At 40.9% G+C, this 18,041-nt stretch overlaps 1 protein-coding gene across 3 annotated transcripts in view; it reads right to left on the bottom strand.

The window, feature by feature from the left end:
- Positions 1-742: 742 nt before the first annotated feature.
- The window catches only part of LOC122171642 (protein O-glucosyltransferase 3-like), a 55,109-nt gene continuing 37,810 nt past the window's right edge, over positions 743-18,041 (bottom strand). The window contains exons 6-13 of one of the 3 annotated variants that reach the window (XM_042839384.1): positions 12,116-12,313; positions 10,513-10,799; positions 9,863-10,079; positions 7,958-8,154; positions 6,929-7,123; positions 6,517-6,602; positions 5,793-5,897; positions 743-4,956 (exon numbers count right to left, since the gene is read on the bottom strand). In XM_042839384.1, coding sequence (XP_042695318.1) covers positions 4,845-4,956; positions 5,793-5,897; positions 6,517-6,602; positions 6,929-7,123; positions 7,958-8,154; positions 9,863-10,079; positions 10,513-10,799; positions 12,116-12,313 — 1,397 coding nt within the window. In that variant the 3' untranslated portion in view covers positions 743-4,844. Of the gene's footprint in view, positions 4,957-5,792; positions 5,898-6,516; positions 6,603-6,928; positions 7,124-7,957; positions 8,155-9,862; positions 10,080-10,512; positions 10,800-12,115; positions 12,314-17,808; positions 18,002-18,041 lie in introns of those variants that run through there. The other 2 variants (XM_042839386.1, XM_042839385.1) reach the window with 2 other exon arrangements.

The raw sequence follows: 18,041 nt of genomic DNA, 5'->3' as shown, positions 1-18,041 counted from the left end.
GCATGATCTGTACTGCCTTTAATTGACTTCCTTTGAAGTCCTTGAGCAGCCCTGCGGAGAAGGACTTGGGGGTCCTGGTGGACAAGGAGCTGGGCATGAGCCAGCGGTGTGACCTTGCAGCCCTGAAGGCCAACTGTATTCTGGGCTGCGTTAAAAAAGGGGTGGCCAGCAGGGAGAGGGAGGTGATTGTCCCCCTCTACTCAGCTTTGCGAGGCCCCAGCTGCAGCACTGCGTCCAGGCCTGGGGCAGCACAGGAAGGACGTGGAGCTCTTGGAGTGTGTCCAGAGGAGGGCACTAAGATGATCAGAGGGCTGGAGCACCTCTCCTATGAGGAAAGCTTGAGGGAACTGTGATTGTTTAGCTTGGAGAAGAGAAGGCTCCAGGGAGACCTCATTGTGGCCTTCCAGTACTTGAAGAGAGCTTATAAACAGGAGGGGGAACGGCTGTTTATGAGGGTGGACAGTGACAGGACAAGGGGAAATGGTCTTAAGCTGAGACAGGAGGTTTAGGTTCGATATTAGGAGGAAGATTTCCACTCAGAGGGTGGTGACACACTGGAACAGGTTGCCCAAGGAGGCTGTGGATGCCCCATCCCTGGAGGCATTCAAGGCCAGGCTGGATGTGGCTCTGGGCAGCCTGGTCTGGTGGTTGGTGACCCTGAACATAGCAGGGGGTTGAAACTAGATGATCACTGTGGCCCTTTTCAACCCAGGTCATTCTATATTTCTATGATTCAAACAGATACGCAAAATAATTCCTTTACCCTTATTCTGACAGCAAAATACAAAATGAGTGCCATAACCATCCACAGTACAGTTTTTCTTACATTATCAACCACTTAAAACACAAATCTCATTAAAATGCTGAAAAAAATCAGACATATACTAGTGTTTAAATCTGGTGAATTAAAACGTACTCATAAAACGTCTTGTACTCCATCACTGCCCTTTCAGAACACTTTTGAAAACCTGAAGCTGCAAAGGAGCTGATAATATCCTAGGTTTATGTAATGCTTCTTTTTGTTATTATCATTTCTTTGCAAGCTTCTCAAACGTGCTCAAACAGGTGATGTATGTTTTCCCTATCAGCTCTCCTCCCTAACTAAATAATTTACTTTCTAATGTAATGAAAGTCGGGCGTCAGCTTCCCAGGATGGATGCTTGAATCTAACATTCCATCAGGCAAACTTTGATCATAGGGCTTTTATTTATCTACAAGGCGGATCTGGAACAACACTTTCACGAAACTAATATATTAGTTATCTCGAGGGAAATCTTAAAAAACAGTCTAAAAATGTGCTGAATTTATATTTCAGCTACGGTCAACAGATGGTGATTTACTGGTTCTCATTTCAAAATGAAATTGATGTTGGGTATTTCCAAATGTGGGTGTTTAGATATATTAGGACAGTATAAAAGGATGAAATTTCTGGAGTATTCACTGTATGAAGCTACTGTGAGGTGTAATAGATATTTACTCATTGCTGTTCAAGAACTAGTAGAGAATAGCAGAAAATCTACTGTATATATGCAGCTTAAAATACCGTGCAACATCTGTGTTACACTTTACTTGTATGAACAGGTTTTACTGAATATTTAGCAATTCCTGTAACACCAGGCCAGTAAATATAATCCTGTCATCAAACTAAAATAGATCTGACTTCTTTCTGGCCTGGAGGGGCAATTGCTGTGATTGCTCATCATTACAGTTGAAATTGCATACAATACCACCAATGAAAACAAGAGAGGCCGTACCTTCCTTTATCTTTGGAAGATCACTAGTTATAAATTGCACCAGATTTTCTCAAATGAAGGAGCACATTTAATGAAAGTTCTACCCTGTCATGTCTCTACTGTTTTTTGACAAGATGAATGTATTCATATTTGTTAGGGTATTGCTTGCCTGTAAGCTATAAAACATCTTTAAGTCATTCTGTCAAAAACTTGTCTCAGCTTTGAAGGGAGTTCTTTCTGGGGGAGAACTTAGAAGATTTTTTTCCCCTGTCTTTGAGGGGAAAAAAAAGGACAGAATATTCACCTTTTTAAAAAATATTCATGACCATGTAGGTTTTATCTGCTTCTTCTCCCAGTTTGAAATACTCATGTTTCAAGCCAGGCAAGTTTTCCTACACAGGTGTTTGCAAAGAACCCTAACGTATGTATCATGACTCCTTCCACTCCCTCATGTTTTTTAGAATATAAATAGATCATTTGGGGATTTTTAGTTTGAAATATGTGTAAGGGGAAATTTTTCTTGCTTCAGCTGTCTGGTATGCATAATTGCCTTTCCTGAGCACACTTCATAAATCGTGATGAATAAAAAATGCAGACAATGGATCATCTCAGATCATATAGTACAATAAAAATGACTGTAAAGAGAGAAGGGAAGAGATGCACATACCAGTTTTTAGTGTCACCTTAGCAATGGAACTGTGTTTCTGAGTTTTGATGCAGAAATTTTCTGTCAGATGAGCAGAGCATATATTTATAGGATGAAGTCCTAGAACTGATTGCCACGCCAAATAAAAATACAACCACTATTTATAACGGTGTTAGAACTAGAACAATATGTTGATGGGGAGAACAAGATGTTTCCATTTTTCTTAACCAGAATAGTGCAATAAATAACCAAGGAACAGTTTCTTTAGAAACCTGAGTCTTTCTACATTTAGCATGCAGAAAAACTCATTCTAGTACAGATTTTTTTTCATGTATTTTATGAGAGTAACTGGCAGTGTTGTCATATGCAAAAATGAAACCCGTATGAAGCGTACAGCACTGAATTCCAGCCATCTAAGCGATTAGATAAGTCCACAATCATGTTTCCACTCCTTTTTGCACAAGGAGAATTAGGTATTCAAGTAAGGCATTATATGAGTGTAGCTGAGTAGGAAGAACACAGATGCCACAGTTAGAAAGCTGAGGCAACCTGAAAATCTGTGTTTTCTTACTGCAGTTTGGTCACTGTGCAAGCACCAAATACCTTTGTGTTTTCCTCCTGGAAGAAAACTTACAAATGAGGTGAGAGGTGTTGGGCTTGGTGATGCAGGAGGCTTTTGGCTTACCTTGCTTGGATGATTTCAGCCCAGTTGAACTCATGGTTTGCTTCATATGTATTTGTTCTCCTGTCAACATTTGCTGCTTTTCAAAGCTCCACATTTCAGAAGTAATCTGAATTTAATGTTTAATGTACCAATTTTGAATGGATTTTTACCAGAAATCTACAAGCTGACTTTGAGTCTGAAAGCCAGACATTACTCGTTGGTCAGTGAACTCCATGGCAGGAGTGGGAAGGTTTGGCATTGGCCTCTCCTTCCAAAACTGTTTACATACACTCTGAAGAAGACAGTTTCTTGGGTAAATATCAGCAGAGCCACTGGGAGCAGCATCTAGGACAAGGATCCTTCCTTCATCCCACCTGAAGGTAGAATTTTACCTCTGCAGTACTGTCAGCTCCTTCAGGCCCTATGAATTTTCTATCATTATCTTGGTGGCTTCACAACTTCAGTGGAAGACTTGAAGAACTCGTCTGCAGTCTGGACCTAAGGCACTTTTTGGAAATTCATCTTTGAATCAAATCAAGGAGAACAAAGTTATCTTCCCCACTGCTCAGTATGGGCTCTAAACCCTTGATTGTTACATCGAAAATGCAGCATAGGTTTTTCTACCAAAACAGTGGTAGCTTATCTGCTGTCCACTGAATTCAGTGCTCTCAGATTAGGTAGATTTTATCTAAATTCAGAAAAACGGATAAGCTCCATTTGAGGACTTAGGCATAGGAAAATTTCATGTAACCAAGTGAAAAACACAGCGACACCTTTAGCCCTACAGCAAAGTAAAACCAAAGTAGTCTAAAACTAACAAATTTCAGATGTATGAATACTCAGGTAGCTTAGAATAGTGTAGACTGTAACTGTACTAATATTTCACCTGTCCCTGAAGTTTCTAAATCCTTCTATGGGTCTGTACCTATATTCAGAGACATGGTCAATAGCATGGAATAGAACTTCAGAGTGGTGTGTTGGCATTCAGAGCACAGCTGTGATGGTTTTGATAGCTACACAGTCTAGAGTAGAATTTAATTTTGGTGATTCAGAGCAACTGTATGCAGTCAACTCTAGGATCTGGTTTGGTAGGGAGGTTTTGAACTAGATGATCTCCAGAGGTCCCTTCCGACTCCTTTGATTTCACAATTCTGTGCTTACAAAAATACTATTCTGAACTTTCCCCCTCCTCTCAGTTTTCTACCGAAACTGTTAAGGATTAAGTCGTGTTCTCTATTCTATTACGTCATATACCACAAAATGATCTCAAAGCAACACCAGATTTGATATCTGTAAATCTCAAATATTACTTTTCTTTGTCTAGTTAGAAAATTGTTTTGTATACAAGAAATAATCTAAAACTGAGGTAAACTTTATGAAGAAATCATAACACTGCTTTAGAATGTTGCAAATGCTCCTTTAGATTAACTTTCCCTGACTCATGGGAGATCTCTTTTGGATGACTGGTTCCTCACAAAACTTTGGTATCTGGGTCCCATCTGGATCATGAGCAGCACTCCACTCTTCTTCTGTGATGATGCAATACATAAACCAAGTCCCCTGAATGCTCCCCATTACAAGCTCAGTATCTGCCTGGTGGAGGTCATGGAGACAAAACTGTGGGAACCAACGCTGCAGACCAGAGTCAGTGTGAAAAAGGATATGTAAATGCAATAAGAATACATAACTAAGACTGTCTGCTAGTGCCTAAGTGTCTTAGATTTCACAGCTTAAATCCTATTTAAATTCTTGCATTGTAAGTGGGCGATTTTCTCCATCCGGTACAGTTATAGATCTTCCCTTAAAGGCTTCTTCCTGTGGCAGCTGCACACTGAGTCTCTGTCATCAGGCTGAGGTACAAGTTCCATTCCATCCCGTATTTCAGGTTCGCTGGCTTGGCGTTCGGCATATTTCTGAAATATGTAAACAACATTTAAGAACGCCGAAAGCACCAAGGTGTAATTCATGAGACAGAATTTTCCTCCTCCCTTCCACTGAAAAGCTTGCCTTAATCCACAGTCCCTATGTCACTGTTTACAATCTGTTTACAAGGTGTCTTTTTAACACACCTACTAATAGGCTACATTGCCTCTGAAAACCTTTTAATGTTTTCCCATATCCTATGATTAATGTCAATTTGAATATTGTCATTATTTGTGTCTAACCACTTCATGCAGATAACACTGAACAATGCCAAATGTTGTGTCAACCTGTGACCACTGAAACTGAGCTCTAACTCTGTACAGCAAAGGAGGAAAAAGCAATTAGTACTTCCAAAGAGCAGAAACTTAAGTTTCACTGGAGATTTGCATCTGCTAGGGAACCAGTAACTCTACACTCGTGCCTCACCACTCCACAAGCTGTATTTCCAGAATTTCTTTCCCCTGTATTCAGTGTCATGTAATACAGCAGAGAAGCGAGTGAGGGGACAAATACAAACGAAAACAGGAAGGAAAGCTGTGTGCAGATTATGTCCTACCTCTATTAGAAACCATATAGCAAGTGACACTGAAAACAGATCTGACTGGGAGGAGGGGGGCAAAAAAATTAAATGAATCTCTCATTGTGCAAAACAACTATTATAGCAGGCTGCCTCTTTAATAACAGGTTTTAGCAAAGTTCTTTACACCGATCTCCTGTGAATAATATAAACGATGCCTGCTCTGGAGGTGAGGACTGAATATGAAATGCGTAGCATCAGTAGCGGTAGCAGTTGAGGAAAGGTAATAAAACAAGCAATTGCACTAACCTGCAGCACTTTGTAGTAGTAGCAGTAAAGTCTGTGAGGCTGAAGTAATTCTCTTGCCACCGACTGTCCTTCTTTAGCAATTTTTTGTGCTTCTTCATCGTTTTCCTAGAAAATTGAGAAGAAACAGCAACGGATACCAGAACAATCAGTGAGTTCCTTGAAGCCTTGCTGGCACAAGTAATTTTATCAAAGGGACTATTCAAACCTGATTCTTTACAATTGCTGGTATGCTGCAAAGGGACACTGTTTAAATTTGGGTGGTTTTTTTTAAATCCTGGGTTGCTTTTATGGTTCCCATTGGCAGCTCAGGGCTATCGCTGACACCTCTCATGGGCAACCGAACAGTTTTGAAAACAAAGTTGACTGTTGCTCCACTGTTTTGCTAAAGCCACAAGCCTCTTCAAAAGCAGCTCCGACATCTCCCACGTGTATTAGTTACACAGAAGACAAGCAGCTGTAGCCTCTTCTATGCAGTGCAATTTAAAGTTTTCCCTTCAGAAATGTCTGTTTGACTTACATTTAAAAGTGATGTGTGTAATGCCAGTGTACGCATTTCAACTTATGTACTTGCTCTCAAGTTTTGTAGGTGTGCATTTCAAAGCTTGCAGTATTCTCTTCTGATTCTTTATGGAGCACTGTCAGAAAAGAATTTTTTTTCCGTGTTTTTAACCTAATAGTTAAGCTTAAAATACAAATGGCATTTTCAGTCACACAGAATGCCAACCTGTTATTCTGAGCAGTGATTATGTAGAGCAGTGATTCTTTTGTACATTCGAACAAACATGCAATAACTTCTGTTCTAGTCAGAACCTGAAAAAAGTGATAGAACTAATTAAGTAGGATTCTGGGCGTTTCTGTGAAAATTACTCACATTAGTCATTATACAAAGGCTTTGACTCACAAAAACCCTTCTACACATACCTAAAATTAATTTGCAAGTATATCCCTGAATAGAGATAGTTACTTGACTTATGGCCTTCACCTCCCCCCAGTAACAACAAAATGTACTTCTTTTATCCCAGGATCTCAGCAGAGAGCTCGTGAAAAATATGTGCCTGGAGAAGAGTACTAAGATAAAAAAGAGAACTAAGATAAACTGTAATGCATTCATTTATTGAGTTTGTAATGTAACTTACCTTAGCCCATCTTATTTTCTCTAGCAAGTCCTCTAAGCTTCTCTTAACTGGAACATAATGTTTCCATGGTTTCAATACAGTATAAAAATGTTCATAGTATTGGGAATCTTGCTTCAGTACTAGGCTGTCACCCAGCAAGAGGTATGGAAACCTGTAAGCTGCTACAGTCCCATCAACATTCACCTGGTATTTGTACTGCAATGTGAAGAGAGAGGGAAACAAAAAGTGAAACATTTTGCAACAGAATAGGAACACTGGCTACACAAAAGTTCCTCCTCTAGGCAAGACACAGTTGTGTTTACTAGTTCTCATCTTTAAGCCTGCCTTAGTGTAATGCAGATGCAGTTTCGTGGTGTTCTGGTAACATTAAGATAAGAAGATTTGTTTTCAGCCCAAGACTTACAGTCGAGAACCTTGGTGTCACATGGACTTTTCCTGATGTGCATTATTCTATTTAAGTGTCCTTTGGCAGAACAAGGAGTAGAGCTGTAAGTGAATTAATATTAACTTACTCTTCAAAAGAGTAAATTTATTCTCACTTAAAACTATACAGAATAATTAAAACATTATTCTAAGAGCAACCACGAGTACATTGCTCTGCCAGATACCCTTGGCTGTTCCAGCACTTGTGATACATTGATCTCTGGAACAGAATCTCTGTTGCCACGTATTGTAATTACTTTTTACAGAACTCTGTCCCCTTTACTTCTTATACACAGGTTGTGTCCATTGTTTTCATACTTACTCCAAGTAAAAATCCTGATGGTGAGCAAACTAATTTCTCAATTTATTTAAAAAATAATCTTGAAGAACTCTATCAAGTATGGAGTATCAAAGGGACTCCGTGAAGAAAGGGTAGTGGCAATGACCTTGATTATGAGTGGTCTAGCTACCCTGCAAGAACCAGTGTTCCCAGATCAGCACAATTATTTCATTTACTGAGTAGAATTAGCCAAAATAAGCCTTTTTTTTATTACTCAGTAAGAACCTGAGAGCAAAGTTAATCTGAGACTATAATTTGCTTACTACCTTGAAGAAGTCAAAGAAGCCCATCAGTGGAACCTTTCCCAACTCCTTTTCTTTCTCTCTGAAGAAGAAATACCCTGTTATTCCAGCATCCAGTAGTTCTGGATTTTCCTTGGATAACTTGACAAGATAGAGACGTTCTTCTCGGCTGTCTCGACCTCTAAATAAAGCTTGTTCTGTTTTGTTGTCCCAGAATGGGCCTATGAGCATTGAGTGATAAGATGAAAGTGAACAGTAATGAGACAGTTACGAAACGGTTAGTGCTATGAACAGGAACTTGTTATGGCAGTGATATTACACTTAGAGACAAGGAAAAACAGGCATGATTTCTCAGTTAACAGTCAACACATAATCACTTATTAATCACAGCGCTTAAACTCCCAGTCCTGGTTTGAATTTTTGGGTTGGAAAACTGAAAAACTTTTAAAAAGAAAAGTGGAGAACTGCTTTTACACTTGACAATATTGCAAATATCTCGAAAGCTATATGATACAATCAAGGAATCACAGAATGGCCTGGGTTGAAAAGGACCACAATGATCATTTGAGTTTCAACCCCCTGCTCTGTGCAGGCTCACCAACCACCAGACCAGGCTGCCCAGAGCCACATCCAGCCTGGCCTTCAATGCCTCCAGAGATGGGGCATCCACAGCCTCCTTGGGCAACCTGTTCCACTGCATCACCACCCTCTGAGTGGAAATCTTCCTCCTAATATCTAACCTAAACCTTCCTGTCTCAGCTTAAGACCATTTCCCCTTGTCCTGTCACTGTCCACCCTCATAAACAGCCGTTCCCCCTCCTGTTTATAAGCTCCCTTCAAGTGCTGGAAGGCCACAATGAGGTCTCCATCGATCCTTCTCTTCTCCAAGCTAAACAAGCCCAATCCCTCAAGCTTTCCTCATAGGAGAGTTGCTCCAGCCCTCTGATCATCTTAGTGGTCCTCCTCTGGACTCATTCCAAGAGCTCTTCTTCTATATAAGAAGTTATAATCAAATTACGTAAGTAAAATAATAATTGAAGTAATTATCTGTCTCTAAAGACTGTCACAGTAACAAAACTTTCTTTAGAGAAATCCACTTTTGTCACCCAGCAATCTAGTTAGGTCTTTGAGAAGTCACTTGATGATTTACAGAGGAAAAAAACGTCTGTACTGTGTCCTCAAGATATTTAGTAAAGCCTGGAAAACTTCCTATCTGCTTCCTTCTTTCTTTTAAAAACACTGAATACGCATCCTTCATTATTCTGCTGGGACTTTCTTTAAAGGCACACCAGAGTAGAGTAGGACCATCATGTAACTGGAAGAACAGCTGTACTAGATCAGTAAACACAGATTGCTTCAAACTGATAATGTAACTAACCAAATCGACTAATTTAAAAATGAAGTGACAAAGAAAAGACCATGAACTATCCAAATAAAAAGAAACAACTCCTCATAGGAGTTAAGGAGTTTTACTCCTTAACTATTGTTCATGTCAACTGCATCATCCCTAAGAATTCATGAATGTCCTGGGGAAAAAGACCCTGTCCATACAGCTGACTTTTCCCTTGAAGCTAGAAAAACAATTCAGAATATCCCATTCTGAGCTTTTTTTATACAATTTTTTTTAGTTGTAAGAGGCTGCAGCACAGTACTAGTTTGCCAATTTCAGCAGCTATCTTCTGGATACTGTTAAGTTAAAATTCACCATTAGCACCAACTGGACTTCTTACATTTTGGCTCTAAATCTGTATTCATCACCTGCTTTGTAGCAGTGTTGGAAGGTTCAGGCTCTGTGAAAACTACGTTGTTTCTATTAAGAGACCTCCCAAGACACTTATGTACTAAAGATTATAACAAACATTATTTAAAGGCAGCTTCCTTCTTTGACGGAACTAAAACCCTCTTTTTTAAATCCAACCTCTAACTTACCCGTATTTCCTTGAATAGAAAGGAGATCATTTGTGACACCACGGAGGGTTTCAAGAGTTGAATGGGTTATGTCATATGTTGGAAGGATGATGTCTCTCGAATCCACAGAGCCGCACCACGAGATGATGGGAATAGGCCCAGGTGTATCATTGGCTTTTCGGTACTCAACTGGCCAATCTCCAACATTAAGATAAAACTCCACATCGGGGAGACGAACCTAAATGTATGCCCAAGAAAGTATAATAACACAGGTATAATTACACTGCTATTTGCCACGCTTAAGTAGAACTCTCAGCTCTCATGTGATGAAGAATCAATAATAAACAAAGATTTTACAGATTTAGATGATCTTAGAAGATTCTAATTTCAAATTTTTGTCCAGCAAATAAGTATGAACAGAACTTTCAGAGGTCAGGAAGCCTACAGGGTTGAGTCTTAGCTCCTACAGATTTTCTATCAATTTAATTAACATCAAACTCTGATCCCACACATTAGTTCTAGCATGATTCCTACAGAGATACTGTCATCTTGATAAAAAATAAATTTAAATCTCACTACACCAATGACAAATCTGAAGTTATAACAATACATACAGTGCTGTTACATTGCAGTATGATTTATAGTTTTGCCTAAATTATCAAAACTGATACCTTTCTTGCCAGTGACAGCAACATTTCATCAGAGAACATTTTGAAGTCTGTGTATTTCCCTAAGGAACGACGGTAGATGCGATTATTGAGAATAGTGTAATGAACAATAGCACCTCTTGTTTGACTGAACTTTGATGGGATTTCTTTAAACATTCGCTGCAGATCAATGGTGGGAAAGGGAATGAAGTCCTTTGTAATCTGAGGCTCCTGGGATGGGCAAGAGAAAACATTCTGCCAGATCTCAGGGTCTTCTTCAGGGCAGTCGCAATATTCATGATAAACAGGTCCTGCAGAAAACAAGCACTGAGAGTCTTTATTTGTGCTTCTAAATCAATCATAATTCCCCAAACAAACAGGCACAGGAATGTAGAAATTAGAGTGGCTTGAAGTTTTTTAGAAACAACAACACTACAACATCCATTTCAGAAACGAAAACAGTAGATTTTTTGTTACTTGTTGAGGGCAAAAATCCTCTGCCAAATGAAACTCCATTCTTGTGCTGCCTGCCAGCCAGAGAGAATAGAATTGATCTATTTGTCTGCAACTAAGGCACAGGTGTTTCAATTTTTGTCTAAATCCGAGTTTTGACACAGCAGTTTCATCTGGCCACAAGGTACTTCCATCGGTGCACCACCAGCCTTCCTTTCTATCTTTTTGAAGTAGGACTGCTTACACAGGAGCCGCACAGAGCATGAAATAAAAGCCCTTATTTCATGGATTTCTACTCAAAACACATTCTGTCCTGTGTCATAGTATCATGGCTGCTGGTAAACACACATCAGCATAAGGAAGACAAACCGCTACCTGCAGGATTCAGGACAGTTTGATTTCAGCTTGAAAGTGTTCCAGAGTTTGTACTTAAGACATTTTACAAAAATAAAACATAGCCAAATTCTGTTTAGAAGAACAAGTGCTAAAAAGAAACAAGACTTTCCGGGAAAGTAACTTCATTATCCCTTTATTTGCTGAACAGATCTGTTTTTGAGACAGAGGTAAGTTAAAGAAGCAGATCTGGAATGAGAGAAATTTGCCTTATCTTCCCTGATTTTAAATACCTCTTACATAAATGTACAGACCTGCACTGAATTAAATTGTGCTATGAGAAAAAAGTTACACATTAGCCTAGCTAGAGAAACATCATCTTTGTTTTCATGAAGCATCACAGCATTTAGAAATCATGGAGAGACATATACGTTATGAAGTATTGGGAACAACACAAAATCCTCACTTTTGCAGGTATTAATTTCTACTTCAGATAAAAATCACAAAATGCTTAAGTGAATTGCTGATTGAAAAAAGGTAAAAGTACCATTCCTCTCTTTTTCCTCTTAGAAAATTTGGAGAAATTCATTTATGGTTGCAAGAGTGAAGACGAAGTGTCCAGACACAGAGACTTAACATCAGAAGCCAAAATCGACATGTGTACATCCTGTAACTTGGCAGTGAACAAGATTGTCACTGCTTATTCACTGTATGAAGGGAACATTTGTGATGACACTACATGAATATGAGCAACCAAACCTCTAATCTCTCACTTCTAGCAGTAAATTAGCCCACAGCATTTCTGCAGCTACATTACATTATATATATTTTAAAAAATTACCTTTCAAAATGTAAGGAGATTGAGCTACATGCTTATCACCATAAAGTATCTCAATCTTTAGCCCTTTTCTGACACTCCCATACATCCGATACCGCATAAGAAATGTGCCATCATTTCTATCCAGAGGGTGAGGAGTGTAAATTCTGGTGATCTCTTTTGGAGAAAGTGCTTTAATTACCACTTTAAATTGTGTTCTTCCTGGAAGTAGGAAAATAAAAACAGATAAAAGCACTTTAAGCAACTAGAATCCCATGTATGAAATAAGGCGAGAGCAAACTTCAGCTGGATGAAATCCGTAGCATTTAATTAAACTCTGCACTGGAAATTTTTTGATTATACCAAGTTGGTAAAGTTCATCTCCAGTGACAGAATGCCATTCTAGCCATTTCTCTTGATCATGACATGCCAAAAAAATGGAAACCTGTAGATGAAGATAAAAAGTTAAAAATGATTACAACACAGAAAGAAAGGCTAACAGTTAGAGTAGCATGGTTAGGTTGTGGTTGGACTTGATGATCTTGAAGGTCTTTTCCAACTTGAGCAAGTCTATGATTCTATTCTATTTTGAAATTTGTGGTTTTTACAATTTTGAAGATTAGGTTTAATCTTATGTTTTCCAATTAGTGTTCTGAGGAACAATCATCTTCTCTAGAATAAGAGAGAGAGAAAAGCAAGCTAAAAGAGCATAGGAGAAAGGAATACTTGCCAGCCTGTGGAAAGGCAGCTGTAGCATGCAGGAGTCAGATACAAATTGTTCACCTTTGGGCTGCAGCTGTCTGTCTTGCATATCTAAAGTTCCAGCTACTGAAAAGCAGGGATAAGAGGGTGATAGCAGAGATGTTTCTTGGACATCTGTCTGACCTGTGCTTAAAAATCACCAGCATTTCATCATTAATGCCCCCTCACTTTTTAACTGGGCATGGAACATTTTGTGGACAACATGAGCACACATAAAGATAAACCTGTTACTTCCCTCTGTTACTGCCACACATGAGTATTGCCAGTGGTGTTCTTCAAAAAAGGGGAGGACAGGTTATTTTCAGCATTTGATGGTTTAATCATTGCAAACCAAATATGTGCAATGACTATTGCCACAAACTAGCATACAGAAAGAAATTAAACTGAAAAATTCCAAGTAAAATCAAGCCGTTACTAAAATCTAAGTATGTCCCAACAGCATTCAAAGACTGAGATGTTACATTTATTTCTATACATTTCTTATCTGACTGTAATTTACATCCACAAATAGTGCACTGATGTGGGATGTAAGTACAACAGTCACTTAATGATCAATCATGTCTTTCTTAGAGCATTAGATCTCGAAACTGAACAGAATCAGTTCACACGCAAGAGTCCACACATCAAATTAGGCTGAATCCCTGTGATTCCAGCTGTGTGGCTGCTGCCAACAGATGTCATGGTTCCTCACAACAGTTACCCTGAGTAGCCCAGATTCTTTCAGATGTTGGAGTGGATCCCTCTATGAATTAGCATATGGTCAATGTCTCCCAGCAGAAGAATCTCTCAAGACTGAACACACTCCTCTGCTTTGCATTCAAATGGAAGAATATAAGATATAAATTATTTGTAATCATCCCTCAGTTTTCTTATTATTCAAAGTCCATGTCAGCTAAACATACCAAAAACCAAGTCAGAATATCTTCATTTAACAATACACTGAGGAAATAAAATCATTATGAAGTAAGCACTCAATCTTTCTTGGAATGTCAGTGTGGTGAGCAGCACTACCACAGATTAAGGAATGCTGAATCTTGTGTCTTTGGTAGCAGGCAGCTCCATCACAAAAAGCCCTCACTTATCCACCCACAGTGGCTTCCAAAATTGCATTTGTCTCTTCTGAGAAATAGACAAACAGTAGGGTTGCCCCAGATACTCTGTCCACTCCTCAGAGGAAGGGCCAGAGGCCAACTCCCTTCTTGCTTAAGTGGCAAGCTGAAATAAATTAGCAGTGAAGTTATGCAGTGTGAAATTTCCTTGGGCAAGTAGATCAGGGAGCTCAAACAGACTTAAACTCCAGAACAATTTATCTGAATGTTATACTGGTTTAAATCTATATGTCTGTCACAGCCTTGGATCCCTGCAGCCTGTAGCTATGTGAGCAGAACTCATACAGACTGACTCACAATTTGGGAGCGCCACAGTTTGATTCAGTACTGCAGTACAGATGATTTGCATCTGCAAACCGCCTCATTATCAAAGAAGAAAAATACAGTTTCTTTTCAAGTATTTTTGATATCTAGCTTCTAGTTACATTCTGACACGACACATAGTAGAACTGCACTGATCAATTTAGGAATGTCTGTATGATCTCGGACCATAAATCAGCCTTTAAATCAAAGGTCTTCTCAGTTTCTTTTGTCTTGCTGCCTCAAGCCGGGTACACATAGTGCAAGGTAGTAAGAACGATCAGAGTACAGAGAAATATTTTTTGAACTTACTGTCTTTTCCCCTTCTACAAACTTCTAACAACGGGGCTTTAAAAATCACAACTTGTACACCTAATTTTAGTAGCCTTTAGAAGACGTTTTCCATGGCTGCTTAAACTACATTTTAACGTGCTGGTATTTGTTCCAACAAAAGAATCCCAGAGCAGTAATTTTTCAGTAGCCAAGTTCTTTCTAAATGTATCCTTCAGCTCATCTTCGACCTGTGCAAAATTAAGTTGTGCAATGAAACATTTGATATTAAAAACACAGAGATTTATCTGAACACTGCCAGAGGTCTCAGTATGAGAATCTTTGCCCTTTTGAGTTTGGCTAGATCCCATGAGTAACAGACATCTCACACTACTACCAGTCACATCCACCTTTTCCAACTTCCTTAAAGGCAGATGCCCCAAGCTGGGCATCCTCTCATTATGACTATCACAAAGTATTACTTGGATGAAAAACCCTTGAAATCCAGAGCAAGCCATGAAGTAGAATCACAGAAAAAATGGTTTTTTGTTGGTTTTATGCCTTTGCCTCTTTTCTGCCCTTTTTAGAAAACATTTTAACTGAGTATAGAGAGTTCCTACCAGAGAAAACAAAGAGAGTTCCTACCAGAGAAAACAAAGATTGTAGTTATCATAAAAATGAGTCAATACTGAGAAACCATGATTGAAGTACTACTTGGCTCGATCTCCTCATCCCCATGAACAGGAAATACCTGTGAGTGTTTTTGTTCCATGCTGGTTATAATACCGGATGGTCAATAAGGAAGTGCAAATCTGCCCCAAAGCACACATTTTTAGCTGCTAGTGGTTTAGATGCAGCAAGCATTTGGTAAGGGAATGGTGACCTGATAACAAAGCTCACTGGGAAAGGAAAAAGCCAGTCTCACTCAAAAGAAGGGAGAGGGGTAAGAGATTGAGTACTGAATAGAAATTATGCACTGGTGGCAATAAGATTTCTGTTTTTGATTTACAGTATTCATTACACGATGGGGCTGATGCCTCTAAGTACTTCATTGCTTTGCTGAACTATAACAGTTTTTTGCTGATTTTTTTCTTTTTAATTGCAGGGTACTTCCACTTGCATTTTTCTCTTTTTCTCAATCGAAAGAGTTGATACAAGAAAAATGTGTCCTTGTTGAATCCTTACCACCAGTACTTTCATTTTACCCTGAAAACCTGTCTGGGGCAGCACAGTACAAGGAAAAAAACCTCCTATCCTGAAGAGAATCTAAGACGTGGACACAACCAAAATAGGATACTTACAGTAAATCAGATGACGAAACTTCTTTTATGCGGGTTTTATTCCTCTTGTGTATCTTGCAAAGGAAGTATGCCCCGTCCTTGGAGGTGCACAAGGTTGGATGGAGCCCTGGGCAGCCTGACCTGGTGGGCTGCAGCCCTGCCTGTGGCTGGCGGTTGGAACTGAGTAGGCTTTAAGGTCCTTTCCAACCCAAACCGTGCTGTGATTCTATGACCCACATACCCAAAGAAGAATCCACAGAGTATACATTGAAAGTTGTGATTTCAGCAGTGATTTTTTAAATTATTATTATCTTTGGAGTTCTTTGCAAGGAAAGAGTGAATTCTGCATCATTTGACAACTTCCTGAAAGGACAGCTCGAAGACTTTGCAAGCTGTAAGTTGAAATCATTGTGTTGTATGCAACAGCACACATTAGTTCTTGTGATTAGATTTGATATTCCAAAGAATATTAACATCTGAAATCTACTGATCATCTTTCGCGTCATATTGGGCCCCAATACTGAGCTTGACCTAAATTCTAATCCACACAAAACACAATTCAATAGCTTAGTTTTACAGATGGGAAGCCTCACCTGCAGCACTCTGGTCACAGTACTGTTGCTTATGCAATGGAGATGATGATGCAGATTTATCCCAGTGGGGATATTCTGAGATGTATTTTGCTCATATTGAAAAGAAATGCCTTGGTAAGTATTATAATTATAATACTGACTGACATTTTAGATAGACACAGATAGAACTTGATAGATATAATAGAACTTGAACATTAAAATTCATTTGAAAACTGAAAGTTGCAACCCATGAGTACAATAAACAGTGCTCTTGCACTGGAATGTGGCCACTGGCACCATCACAGTGTTACTGGATCCGTGGTGCTCTCCTTAGAGCCCCTTGGCAGCGCAGTGGGGCTGGCACTGCCGCTCCCCGCAGCCATCCCGCACACACTGGGACTGGTGGCTGCAGGCCCACAGCATGCGTGGAAGGCACCCTGTGCCAGATGGCACCCGGCCCTACAGCCTTAGTATAAACACAGGCTACGCAGGGCAAAACAAAGTTCACAACGCTGCTTCTCTCGCAGCACTCATACTTGCAGGGAGAGCAAGCAGAGCTGCGCTTTTACCTTTACCTTTAGGAACTGCTGTTCAAGTCCTGCAAGGCTGAGACCAGCCCTGGTCTGGCAGTCAGTGTGCGGTCCTGGGGCGCTGCTCCAGAGTCGCACTGCAGCCCAGCACCATGCTGCCACAGGGGCCAGAGAGGGGCCAGAGCTGGGGGCCTGGGTTGCTGCGGGGCTGAAGGCACGGCTCTTGCGCTGTGTGCTACCATCAGCCATGAGAGAAAACTTCAGGTAAACGCTAGCTGTTTTCAATTACTTGGCCTATTCCTTGACCTCCCAAGCAGCAGCCTTCTGACACGCAGTTACCAAGAGCAGAACTAGGCTCCTGCACGGCTTCGAGAGGCCACGAATGTCAATTAGCTCTGCCCTGTACAGACTAGCACCTCAACCCTGTTTGGTCATCATCTCAGGTATCCTTACTATGGAACCCGAGATGCAGAAGTACTTTTACCCTAAATGACAGCCCTCAGGAGAAGGTTAACTTGAAGGCAGCAAGCATTCGGTCAGCAAAACTCACGCCCCGCTCAGTGCCGGGTTGAGCAAATGGGAGATGGCAAGCACTCCTTGCAGCGGTGGAACAGCGGAAGCGCTGAGCCTGCTGGAGCAGAAAGCCGAAGCGAGCTTAGCGTGTGCAGTGGCGAGGAGAATGCTTTAACACTTGTGCACGGGGCACCGCGATTCCCGTGCTGGGCTCCAGCACTGCCGCGAACTGCGCGACGAGCAGCGCTGCGGGTCCCGGCCGGGCGGCGCAGCGAGGCGGGGAAGGGAGGGGACGGGACGAGACTGCGAGCGGCTCCGACCGCTTCCTCGCGGATCCGCCGCCCCGGGCAGGGCGCGCAGCCCGCAGCACACGCACGGTACCTGAGGGAGAGCGGGAGAAGTTACGTCCCGTCGCGCTGACCGCCTGGATGTAGAAGTAGCGCACGGGCAGTGCGAGCCCCGCTTCCAGCCCGGGGCCCCACGCCACGCTCCGCTCGGGACTGACGGCGGCCGAGCCCAGCAGCGGCAGAGCGGCGCCCAGCAGCAGCAGCAGCGCGCAGCCCCGGCTGCCCATGGCCGCGCCGCGCTGGAGCGGGGCCGGGGCCGGGGCCTCC

Source organism: Centrocercus urophasianus, unplaced genomic scaffold, assembly GCF_019232065.1.
Source record: "Centrocercus urophasianus isolate 14NV4802_14NV808 unplaced genomic scaffold, USGS_Curo_1.0 seq_9, whole genome shotgun sequence".
Taxonomy (NCBI): Eukaryota; Metazoa; Chordata; class Aves; order Galliformes; family Phasianidae; genus Centrocercus; species Centrocercus urophasianus.
This window is presented reverse-complemented; position numbering and strand designations above follow the sequence as displayed.